At 39.0% G+C, this 12,405-nt stretch overlaps 1 protein-coding gene across 7 annotated transcripts in view; it reads left to right on the plus strand.

Moving 5' to 3' along the window:
* The first annotated feature begins 6,601 nt into the window (after positions 1-6,601).
* tp63 (tumor protein p63) overlaps positions 6,602-12,405 on the plus strand; it is a 55,461-nt gene continuing 49,657 nt past the window's right edge. For 3 of the 7 annotated variants that reach the window (XM_064330770.1, XM_064330776.1, XM_064330775.1), the window contains exon 1: positions 6,602-6,791. In XM_064330770.1, coding sequence (XP_064186840.1) covers positions 6,739-6,791 — 53 coding nt within the window. In that variant the 5' untranslated portion in view covers positions 6,602-6,738. The remainder of the gene's footprint in view (positions 6,792-12,405) is intronic. The other 4 variants (XM_064330764.1, XM_064330765.1, XM_064330766.1 and 1 more) reach the window with 4 other exon arrangements.

Raw genomic sequence — 12,405 nt, forward strand, 5'->3', positions numbered from 1 at the left:
CTCATGGATACCAGATAAAATGTCTTTGGGCAGCTTTTAAACATCATTATGTGTTGCCCATGTGTACGTTTTAATAGGCTGAGAGACTGTCCAATCACACTTGCCTTTCTGTTGCTAGGATACCAGTATCCTGCTAACTAAACACAAGTCCATAAGATTTACATCATAGACTATATTTCAGAAAGTTATAGAATATGAAAGATAGTGTTACCTCAGAGAAGTGCTGAAGCAAGCTTCTCAAAGCCATGGACACCTGCTCTTTTGGTGTGAGTTAGAAAATGAAATGGTGGCCTTTTACATATCTGGTCTTGGTTCTACATTATAACCCAGAGTCTATTTGCAGAAGATGAGGTTAACTAAACCTGACTACTGTATGCACTCAAGCTTGTCCTGGAGCAAAAACATCAATTAAATTAGAAATGAAAGCTAATCTGGCTGACATCGCTGGTATTTGGGAACTATATGAAGATTCCCAAAAATAATATTTGCAGGATATTGGGTTGGGGGTTGGGAGGTTTGAAAATGGTTATTGTTAATTTTGTAGACAGTAATGTGTGGAGACTAAACACTTCCTGTTGTTTTATGTTGTATTATTAAACATTATAGTTGTGACAAAGTGACGTTGTTCTTGAAATATATATGCCAAAATTTCAGTTTCGACATGAAAAAGAAGTCAGAACAAAAATGTCCCCTACGTAATATGGGACTGTCCAAATTGTCCAAAACAAGAGTGGAACAAAATAACATTTTCTTTCTTTTCTTCCTTCTTTGAGGGCAGAACCTGTTTTGTGTATTTTCATAACAAGCAACACAAGCTATGTATTCATTACAATCTCACAGCGAATTCACCACAACAACCAAACCTTTAACAGCAATCAGGAAGTCACATGAATTCTTGCTAAAGCTGTATTAATATAACATTAAAATGGTTTCCCATGTATGCTTGTGGACACATATAGGCAATATTCTTATTTTGTATTTTCAGTATTTCAGTATTTTCAATATCTATCATTGACAATAAAAATGATTCCAGCTCCTTCCATGTGTGTTAAAAGTGTCCTTTCATATGGATGTTACCATTTTGAAAATGAAACTCAAAGCTTAAAAGGCAAACTAGGAGTTGGCATTTTTTTGCGTTCAAAGACAAAACCCTCCTTCTAAACCGGTTCATAAGCAAGGGAAGCTTTGCGGTTGAGCTGCTGTTTGTGTTCTCAGATCACTATGGGAATGCTAGTTGCCAGCAAACTTTCATGACTTGGTGCTCGTTTACTGAGCATTTCTGTACTCGTATGAAGGGATTTTATGCCCTAAAGAAAGAAAACAGAAAAAGCCAGAATAACAAGTTTGAACCAGAAAAGTACCATGACCTATTGTTTTCTGTGCCTTAATTTATTTTTCTTTTTATCTCTGCAAATGTCTTGGAAATTAAATTGCGTAATACTAGAAAACTATTGTGAGATGTCACAACCCTAAATGCATTGTGGATGTTTTGCTAATTTGACAAAGGCTATGGAATTTTTAAATTTTTTTTAAAGCCAATAAAATCAACCTAAACAATATCTTATTCAAATCACAGCATATTCTTAACATGTAAGTAATAGGGGAAGAGGTATTTCAGATAAATCATGCCAAATTTACAATTAACATGTAAGAGATTTATTTATTTAATATTGCATATTAAGAAGATGCAATGGTGCAACAGTTGGAATAATGCTATTGTGTAATCATATATTCATTGCTTTATGTTGGACTTGGATGACATGATTCATTATTGTGGGAGTGCTGAGCCATATTTTGAAATAATATGTAACTTTAATCCTATTCCACACCTATCACATGCGCGTGCACGCGCGCGCACACACACACACACACAAAGCAAACAAGCAGAAAAATCAGTTGTTCTCACCAAAAGCCATCAGACTGGAAGGTTTACAATATTTACATTTTGGCACAAGGCCTTCTCAATGGCAGCCTCTGGCAATATGAATTTTCTCATGGGTGAAGGTGACAACCAAAAACAGAGTGATAGTGAAAATGGAAGGGATTCTTTTGAATCACAGTATACTTTCCAGGTGCACTTTCTGTATTAGTATCACAATTAAACATTCCCTTAACTATTTAGTCCAAACAAATTTAGAGGGAGCAATACATATTTAATCATTCAGAAAAATTTAGTTTGGCCATAGTTCTATTATTTGGATGCTTAGGTTCAATTACAAGGATTATCTATGACAAGTGCAAGTGAAAAATCAGTGACCAATTTATAACTTGCAAGTAACTATGCGGGCACTCAAGCCTGATCTGAGTCTGTGCAATATTTCAAAGTAAGTTAGGCTGGCATACATGTATTATGTCATCGTGTCAAACCAGTATAATAACAATAAAACTGATTTATGTCACTATGTAAATCTGATTTACAATTCCCAATAACTACTATTGATGCTCAATTGTGTGAAATTATGCTGCACATTAAACATTTCAGAAATAAGGATAGTTGTGTGTATAGTTGATAAAAATGAGAAATCGAATACAATGTATTAAAGAATGGCCTGTGTCTTTAATGCCAGTGACTGCTGAAGTAATTATGAGGACAAAGCACCACCTTTTTGATTGCCTCTTTCCTCGACCTACACCTCTCAGCTCTAAATATGTTTATTATGTTCAGGTGATGTGTATGTTTTCTTTAGTTGCTTTTTTAAAAACGAAATAAATGTTTGAATACATTATTGAGAGCTAGTTGAACTCTAAAGTCGGTTAGTATATTGTGGGAAAGTCCACACACTCGGTTTGTATTTGCATATTGGGTTATCTTGCACCGCCTCTTTCCTTTATCATTTGCCTTAAAGCTCTTGTGTTATTGGCAAGCTGTTATGAACATAGACTCGATTTAAAATGTGTTTAAAAGCAAACTATTGACGTGGTCAAGTAATATTTTTTAAGCTTTATTTAAGATATTGAGTAGGCACTGTATATGCCTATACACCCATATATTCTGGGTATATATATATATAGACACAACACATATATAAGCCCTACGGGATAAATATATACTTTACACTGATATAATGGAATTTCTCAGAGAACAAAAATCCTTTTGGAAGTGTGTGTGTGTGCATGTGTATATTTATATTTGCAAATAAGCTTTAATCAAGCAATAGTGATTCAAAGAATGTAAAAGCATACTTCTTGGAATAATAGCATAGATAGCTGCCCCTGTATATGTTGCATTACGTTAGAGGCATTTAGCAGACAGCTCTTATCCAGAACGACTTACACAACTCTTACATAGCATTTACAGTGCATCCATTTATACAGCTGGATATATACTGAAGCAATGTAGGTCAAGTACCTTGCTCAAGGGTCCTACCCAGGAATCGAACCATGAGTACCACCACCATGCTGTCAGTTTACTATTGTCTATGTTCTGCACCCTCTTGCTTGATATGGGAATGGCTTGCGCACTGGTTAAGTGTTTTTGCTTGGTCTTAAAAGTAGTCATACATGGACAAAACCAAGAGGCGATTGAAACAATAACAGGTTGCTGGGCAGTTTCTTTACCGGCCCTTCGGGGTTGTGGCCTTTTCAGCTACGGTAGCAGACACTGGGGGGATTGACTCATCCGGATTTCCCCCGCGTTAGTCACCAACTGGAGCACGCACACAAGTTCTGCCACACAACAAGCGCCACAGGGGGACGGCTGGACATACTGTATGTGATCCACTCTGCTGATGAAGCCTGCTATGGACAGCCCTACGTCAGGATCTACCTCATCAGCTGCCCCGCCATTTGCTGAATGGCATTCCATAAGTAAACTCTGGACATTAATAGGCCGCCCCAGCCAGCGGCTGCAATGCCCTCAGGAGGACTGGGGAATAAAGGCGAATTAAGTCGGGGGGAGGGAGGGTAAGGTTACTCGAGTCGGAGTCATCGCTTCTATTTGCAAGTGACAGTCAGATGCCGATACAAATGCAGATTAATGGAAGATTAACGCGGCGCGCGGCCAACGGTGGCCTCTGATTGAAGCCAGAGCTTCAGTAATAAGCGTTAGAGACGCGCGCTTGCAGATGGGCACGGCTAACCGCTGACGTAGCTGTGAAGGCGTAAACACGGCCATAGATTTCGAGTGAAGTAACTGGCGTTTGTGTCCTGTTTCCAATGAGGCCATGGTAGAGCAATTAATGATGTAAGGGTTTCATGTGTCACAGGCTATATCAAATTTAATCAGTCGCGGAGGTCATTGCAGTAATTGCCATTTGTCCTTGCTAAGCATTTTTCTTAACGATCATGAAAGAGAGCACAGGCTAGTGTGTAGTGGAAGTGCGGCACTGTCAATAAAATCGGAATCGCGAATAAAAGCTAATCATTTTAAAAGGCTTTCGCCTCATTTAGATTAAATATGTTAAGCAAACTTTGCTGAATGTGGTTACTTGGAATTTATAGTAGCACAATACGATCTGTGGCCTATGATCTTCTTCATGTAGGTCTGCCACATGACTTTCTATTGAGCAGAATTAAAATGTCAAAAAGAGAGAAAGAAAGCCTGTTCTAAAATCAGTTATGGTTGGAATGATCTTGGTAATAAACCAGTAAAACCCTTATCTCACATGATAGTTTGCCCAAGCCCTGTAATGGCCTTAAAAATGTACTTTTCTTTCTCACTAACCTACATAACACAACTCACTAAAGAAATAAATAAAACACTAAAGAAAGCTAGATAGAGAACAACCATGCAGTTAGGGACAGGTTGCATTTATCCCCTGTATATTTATATGTATATAGCAGGATTTCTTTGTCAACCACTATGTTAGACTTTTCACATAATGTCAATTATGTTTACTGTACTATTACACATTTAGCTATGTAAACTCTTCTAATGCTTGCGCACAGATGACTCTGCCCCCCTGAAATACATATGAGAACTCCGCCCCCATCTAAAAAAATGCCTCTTCTTCCCTTCTGACATGTTTTTTGAAAATGAGACTTCTGAAAAGTAGCTCTGGCACCACAAGTGAAAAGAGGGGTGTAGGTAGTGGAGCATGTACAGAGGATGTAGAGGAGACTCAATCCTGTGTCAGTCAGCTCAGAGCACAGCACAGCGTGCTGTTTTAGTTGGACCTAGTCCAGGAGTGGCACTTTTAGTCGAGGTTGTACAATTTGCAGATGTTAGTAACTATCTGTCTGGGTGTGGGCAGAGGGTATCAGTTTAAAATAACTTTCTGCTGCCTTGGCATGTGGAGAAAGGGAAGAAGTGGTCCGTCTGAGAGGGGGGGAGGGGGATTTTTTTTCCAAGTGTCACTCTCATCTCTACTTCAATACTCCTTCAAAAAATAAAAAAACTGTATGTCTGAGCCTGAGCTCACTGAGCTGGCATCTTTGCGGACATCATCATCTCCCAGGTGCATTGTGGGTAGGTGAGTAGATGGTCTCTGTATTAAAGGTACAAATGTCCAGCTCGTGGGGTCGTGTTCCCTGGATACACAAGTCTATTTATTGTCCTTCCCCCTTCGCTGACCCTTGCTTTATTTTAGGTATCTGATTCATGGACCATTCATTTGCGAAAACCGCAAAACGGCTATAACTTTACATCACGTACTATTTGGGTGGGGGAGAAAAGCAGATAGTTGTGCATAGGGTGTGTGCGTGGATTTGGTTAGGCCGGAAGCAGGGCTTTGTGTGGAGTGCGTGTGTGTATGCCTGTCATTGGCGGGTATGTGGGGTTTTTTTTCTTTTTTTACAGCATCGAGGTTTGCTCAGGGAGGCTGATCTATTTATACATCTGTCTGATCTGTTCATAGACTACTTACTACTGATTGTGCATGCTGAGCTTTTCTTTGGCCACAGTCCCCTGGGAGAAATTCTAACCGCAGGTCAAGTGAACAGACTCATCTTTTGGAGGGTAGGAGATACTTTCTTGGGAAAGCCTGACAGAACCTTCCTGCAGAATTTCTGAAAATCATCATGAAGACGTTTGGGAACAGTACCAAAGGAAGCCTCCTTCCCTGCTAGTGATGATCGAGGTGGGTCAGCTCATGCTCTGGGTTGAGAACACGAAAGAAAGCCCCCGCTAAAGGCAAAGTCCGGACGCTCCGTCTGCAGCATTACCGCTGGGCCTTGGCTAAATCCGCAGCCGAGGACGGCAGGCAGCGTTTGTCACTGCACTTTTGCCAGTGAGCTTCCTGGAGCCTGAGAAGCCGAAGCAGCTGCAGTTGGCAATGTGATGCAATCGGCGGCCTAGCGGAGTCTTTGGGGATCCGGGTGGAAATTTCAGAAGCGAGAGAACAAACGACCCAGCGTGAGCTTCTCCGGACAGTCGAGGGAGGGGAAACTGTGGAGACCGCGTTTGGGGAATGGCAAGGGATGGGTTCTCGGTTGGGGGGGGGGGGGGGGGTAGGCGGGGTGGGGGTTAAGTTGCTCAATGTCCATATCCTAGCAACTCAGTGATACTGTGTGATACTCATCCCAGCTGCTCCTTGGGATTGGTCAAACTGCTGGAATGAGCCCCGCCTATTTGCTTGCACGGGGGCGACAGCATACCAAAAATCAAAACATCTACACCACTTTATTCACGCCTGTGCACTTGACCTCACAGCACTTTAATCTATCCTTTTCTCTCTGTATTATTTATTTATTTCTATTCTATTTATTTCTCAGTTCTACATGTAAATACATATTAATACATGTACTTTTATTGTCCATTGTCAGTTTGGAAGATCTCAGCCGACAGAATTGCTGTGCAGTATGAATTCTCCTTATGCAGCCTTACAGTACTTCCCAGAACACACCTTTCAGCGGTAAGTAAGATGTTGCTAGTACAAATTGTTTCTCCATGTAAAAATAGCCCTTTGGCGTCTACTAACCACTTGTTAACCCTTACTTTGAGGAAATGGTCTATTGTGCAAGACCTTTGTTGGCATACAGGCTTGTCTGTTACAAAGTGTTTGGTTTCAAAGCAGATGATTGACTCAACAAAAGCCATCCACTCTCAGGGGATTCTCTGGGACAAGACACTGTGCTTCACCATTGTGTCTATGTCCTGTCGATTTACCATTGGACATTTTGCCGGAAACCAGAAGGGCAAATGAGAATGTGCATGCACAAAAGCACAGGTAACTCTTCAGTTGGACTCTTTGAGGGGAAAAATGTTTTTATTTAGACTGTAGTTGGTGTCTGTAGGTACAGGCTTCGAAACAGCTGTGTCTGGAGGTACAGCTGTTGCTTATGTCTGATATTTATAGGTGTGGCGTGCTTATGGCAACAATGCGAGCGTATGGGAGAGTCAGGTTTAAAGTGGCGGACAGACACTCGAAACCTCCACCCGCCGGGCGGCTTCTCTTCCCTACTGTACACTCGGCCATTGAGAAGAGTGGAGGTTTGGCCTTTAGATAGATTCAGTATTAATAGAACAGTGTGCTTGTCAGTAATATTGCATTGTATGTTCCTCCATCTTTAATTTATAATGTTAAAGCTTGACACATCTTAAAGCCAATGAATAAAAGATAGGATAATGATCCAATAAAACCAAATTAGAACATATTCTACATAAACAAATGTGCATCTGTAAAATGACAGAAATCTGTTTATGGATGCGTTGTTGCGAAAATAACCTCTTAAAAACATCTTGGAAAAGATATAAAGCTTGGAAGACAATGCCTTTGTATTTGTGTAGCATAAGCACTTGGTTTCTTTCATCAATCTTTTAGTAATCGCTCAGCTACGTTTTTTGGGTTAGCATAATCTCTCAGGTGTTTAAAGTGCCAGAGGAAAAGAATTATTCTTTTAAGCCAATGCTCATAATGGATAAAGAAAGACCCAACATGTCTATCAATGGAAAGAGGTCAATGGGAGCCATATACATTATCTTTTAATAATCAGGGCATTGTTTTATTAATGTTGAAATTAACTGTTTTTTTCCCCGCATGGTTGTTTAATTACTGTATTTATTCATTGTTGTAATACATAATGGGGTCAATATCATTCTTCACAATTTTTTTATTGGTCCTTAGCATATAAAGCATAATAGTTCAATGAATTTGTGTACTTTCTTAATACACTGGAAATACAAATTTTCAGCATCATTAAATAAATTACATAATCGTTGTTAAAGCTATAGTTATATTTATATTTATAATAAACTTTTTAGGACTATTTCTCAGCATAATTTTCTTTCACTTTATTTTTTATTTTGATATTTTGCTGCAAATAATATCAGATGTTACATGTATGAAAAAATACATTATTTAAACATTAAGGTATGTGATTAAAGCTCACTACCTTCCTACTATTGATTACAATCGTTTCTTAGCAAGACAGCTTATCATGAAACTCGTTTAAAAATGCATTCTTTGAAATCCATCATGCGCTAAAACACATTTATTCACTTGTAAAAATGTTTTTAGACACGCAGTTGTGCCACGCAATCAATCCACCCCAGTGCAGTATGAGGCATGCGATCGCTACAGCTGAAGCTGAAAGAATGTTGCTGTATATTCAGTGCACCAGTGCAACACTGCAATTTATGAGAGTAGCATCTGGCCCTTGTAATGTGCATGTTCACCATCTTTCTGTTTGGTCCAGTACAGTACTTTAGATTAATTGGTGCCCTATATGTATGACCCTGGTGGACTTAAATCGAACTTTATCACTCTTACTGAAAAGAAACTTGAGTTTCTGTTACTTACTCAATGTCAAACTGGATCTTTTTTTCAGATCATTTGTAGTGCAAAACGAACGTAAACATAATTTATTATTTCAGAAAACACTGTAATGAGTATGAAATTTACTTCTAAGTTCTATTCTTTCTTAAGAATAAGGGAGAATGACTCTAGACTGTTACTCTGCCCATTATGAGTAATCACTCTGAGATGTAAAACTCATTTCAGTTGACCTCAGGTGTTGCTGAGATGTTCTGCTCTGTGCAGTGACCCAATACTCAGCCGTAAAAGAGGGAATGGCTAAAAGGTGTTTTGGCTTTGATGTGTCTGTTTGCCCACTCCTTCATTTTTTTTCCATTCTCTGTCAGAGTAACTCACATCAACCTACGTTAAATATTTCAAAATAGAAAAATATATAACTTTGTACACAAACATCAAACAACAAGCTCTCTCAGCACTGGACGCTTCTGACATACAATGTTTGCACTGAACTTAGTGTCATCTTTGCTATTGACAGAATGACATCATGTGTTTGGTAGCTTTGCATTGTTATGAACTTCTACCATACCTAAATAAACAGGCACATTGAGATTCAAGCAAAAGAAGACCACACACAAAACAAATATTGGCACTAGGTACATGCACTGTTTCAGTGAAGCTGCATTGTTGTGGACTGTGAACATAAGCACAAGATTCCTGTCACCTTGATGGTTTCTCTGTCATTGTTGTTTTAGAGGATAATTCACCTGCTCTCACAACAGATTATCCTCTTTGAAAAAAGTGTTGCAATTTATAAAATGGTCAAAATGTCCGACATTTTTTACCCATATTTATACTTGCGACCTTGTTCAGAGGCATTGATCAGCAACAAATATTTATTTTTATTCACTTTTCTCTGTCCAAGAGTAAAATTGGAATCAAGATGTCTTTGCACAGCACACCCCAAATCAATGGATGAATACTCAATAATGTGTGAGTTGTTGCTTTCTCTTTTTGCAGCTGGTAATCTTAACTCATACGCTTACATACAACTTTATAATGACTGGATCAAAGAGAAATGTAAAAAATAAATAATAAATAATAAAATAAACCTAACAACTTGCAGTCGTTACAACTGCTTTTTGAAACTGAAACCTTACCAATATCTTTGTGGACTTCCCTGGGTAGAGTTCACTATTACTGTTACAGTGAATACTACAAATAAACAGTACGAGAGGTCATATAGGGGGTATTTTTAAAAAATTCCCCAGTAGAGTACCTTAGCCGTTAAGTAAACAAATTTCCATTTACTTTTGCAGCCATTTTATCAAAAACAAAAGGATGATATTTTGTTGCATCTGTATTTCAGTTTTGAATTAAATCAGCTTCATGAGTGGGTGAAAATCAGTTTTGTGATTAATTATGCAAACAATATTAATGTATAAAAAGTATTTGAAGATTCATAATTGGCTGTTGATCACATTAAGGAATATAAGCTCTCTGATCAAGCAAGCTATAATGTACTTGTTTGAGTTCACAGTTTCAGCTTGGTTACTTGCATTTGCCAAGTTGTCATTCGATTTCAAACCATTTCAACACACGGCAGCGCAGAATCCTGTGGCAGGGCTTTTACAGACATTTCTGTTGTTGAGCCATCATGTTTCCTGCTTCCACAGTCTGAGTGATGAAAAGGGTGGGCTGAGCTCTTTTGAATGCTTCCAAGCCCTGATTAATGGCGACATCGGAGAAGGCTCCTGATTGCTGCCCTGTTTGCTTTGATTGCATTTTCATCTGTGGATGTGAAAACCTGGATGGGGACAAAGGCCGCCCCCGTTTCGGGGCTGACCCGCTGCCCGGTCCCATTTGAGGAGCACGCTCTGCCTTTAAGTGGACACTGAACAGCTTTCCCCTCGGGCTAACAAAATAACTCACTAGGTAACCAGACACCTGGCAACAGGAAAATAGCCATGCTCAGCAGACCAAATTCCTTGGGGCTTGTTTTCGCTACAGAGTTTCTCTAAAACCTATAATTCATAAGATTCCACATCTATACCCTCTACTTTATCAATATGACCAGTTATATTCCTCAAGAGAAAAGAGCATAACGTGCTGTAAATACAATTCTGAGGTTTAAGAGAGATGTGATCCCCATTAATCCTCAGCAATAGAGTAGAACATCTCATCTTTACAATAAAAATGTTTCTTTAAAATAAAATATATATAATAACCATGTATAGAAGCAGTAGCTGACACTGACAACATTGTTTTATTACAATAACAAAGTGACATTTAAGGTTAAATTACTTGCTATGGTGGTCAATATTCTTTTTTTGCTTCCAGGTTGGTTCAGCTTTTCCAAATTGGGCATTTCATTTTCAAGTTGATCTATGTTTGATAGCACCTTTTACATTAACAGGATCTCAATCACAAATTTTACTGCTGTTTCGGTCCAGGAACTTAATCTTGGCATACACATAGAACTTCCACCATCTAGCTTATATTACACGCACCAGGTGAAAACAATCAACATACAATACAAAAATTTTAATGATTTCTTTGGAAATCTTTAAATGTAATCATTTGTAACATTCTTTAAAACCTGATTCCTCATTTAATTATTGCATTCGTAAGAGTCCTCACATGATTTTCAAGCTGCGCGCTGGGTAAAAAGGAACGAACATACATTAATACTATATTTGATTTACAAGCAAATATTAGGTGTGCAAACACTACCTTCCTAAATTTATAGGATGTAAACTTTTTAAACCCTACTCTTGGTATGAAGTGATCATAAACACCGGGTAACTTTCCCATTGTAAATCAAACTTGACAGGGCTCCTATTAGAAAGCCTGGATGCTTCTTGCTGTGGGTACTGTGCCTTTTTGTGGCATGATGATGTTGGTCCTGGCTGGGACCAAGTCTGCAGGGTCCTGTTTCTAGCCCCACCAACAGTGATGAGGGTTATTCGGTTGCCTGGTTCCGACTTCTTCCCGCTTCCCATTTCCTCTCTGGACAGGCCTCTTCCCATCCTGGGGTGGTGATGTCACCATATCAGGCTGTCACTGGCCTCTCCGGTCTCCAGCAGTGCATGTCAAGCATGTCCGTACTGTGTGACCCGGGATAGTAGCCACTCAGCACCTGCTGAGAGCTTATATAATCCTAATGTTCTCACCAGGCTGAAATGTTAACAACATTAGGTATAAAAACATATAGATGAACTAGATCTGCAGTCCCCAGATATGAACCTTGTAGGCCAAAGGTGTCTGTTTTTATCCACTATGATACAGGCAAGCAGACGCTCCGGTTTGTGGTGACTATTAATTTAGAAGTCAAGTGAGACTAGCAGGCAGGTCACACCCTAGACCCTTTCTTGTGAATTTTGGGTCTTAATTCTTGGTTAAATGCCGCTGTTTTGCCCTTGGGCAAGGTACTTTACCTCAGTTGCCCCAGTGGAATGCATGAGAATAAATTACTATGATTAAACCAAACCTTTAGTAAGTTGGTTTCTGAAACTGAATGTGCTTAACATATCTACCTAAATTATTAGTCACCGAGCAACATATGCATGTATTTCTGCAATATCTGAGATTTTGCGTGTAATATGTGTATGATAATAGTTGCTTTTATTTGGGAGCCTAAAGGCACGCTCGATAAAAGATTTTTTAAAATTTTTTATATAAAAGATGTGCCTGTGTGGAACTAAATACACTGAACAGGTATAATTAATGCGCAGTGACAAAAAGAAAAGAAAAACCAAGCTTGGTATACTCTTTT

Source organism: Anguilla rostrata, chromosome 4 (assembly GCF_018555375.3).
Source record: "Anguilla rostrata isolate EN2019 chromosome 4, ASM1855537v3, whole genome shotgun sequence".
NCBI classification, from domain to species: domain Eukaryota; kingdom Metazoa; phylum Chordata; class Actinopteri; order Anguilliformes; family Anguillidae; genus Anguilla; species Anguilla rostrata.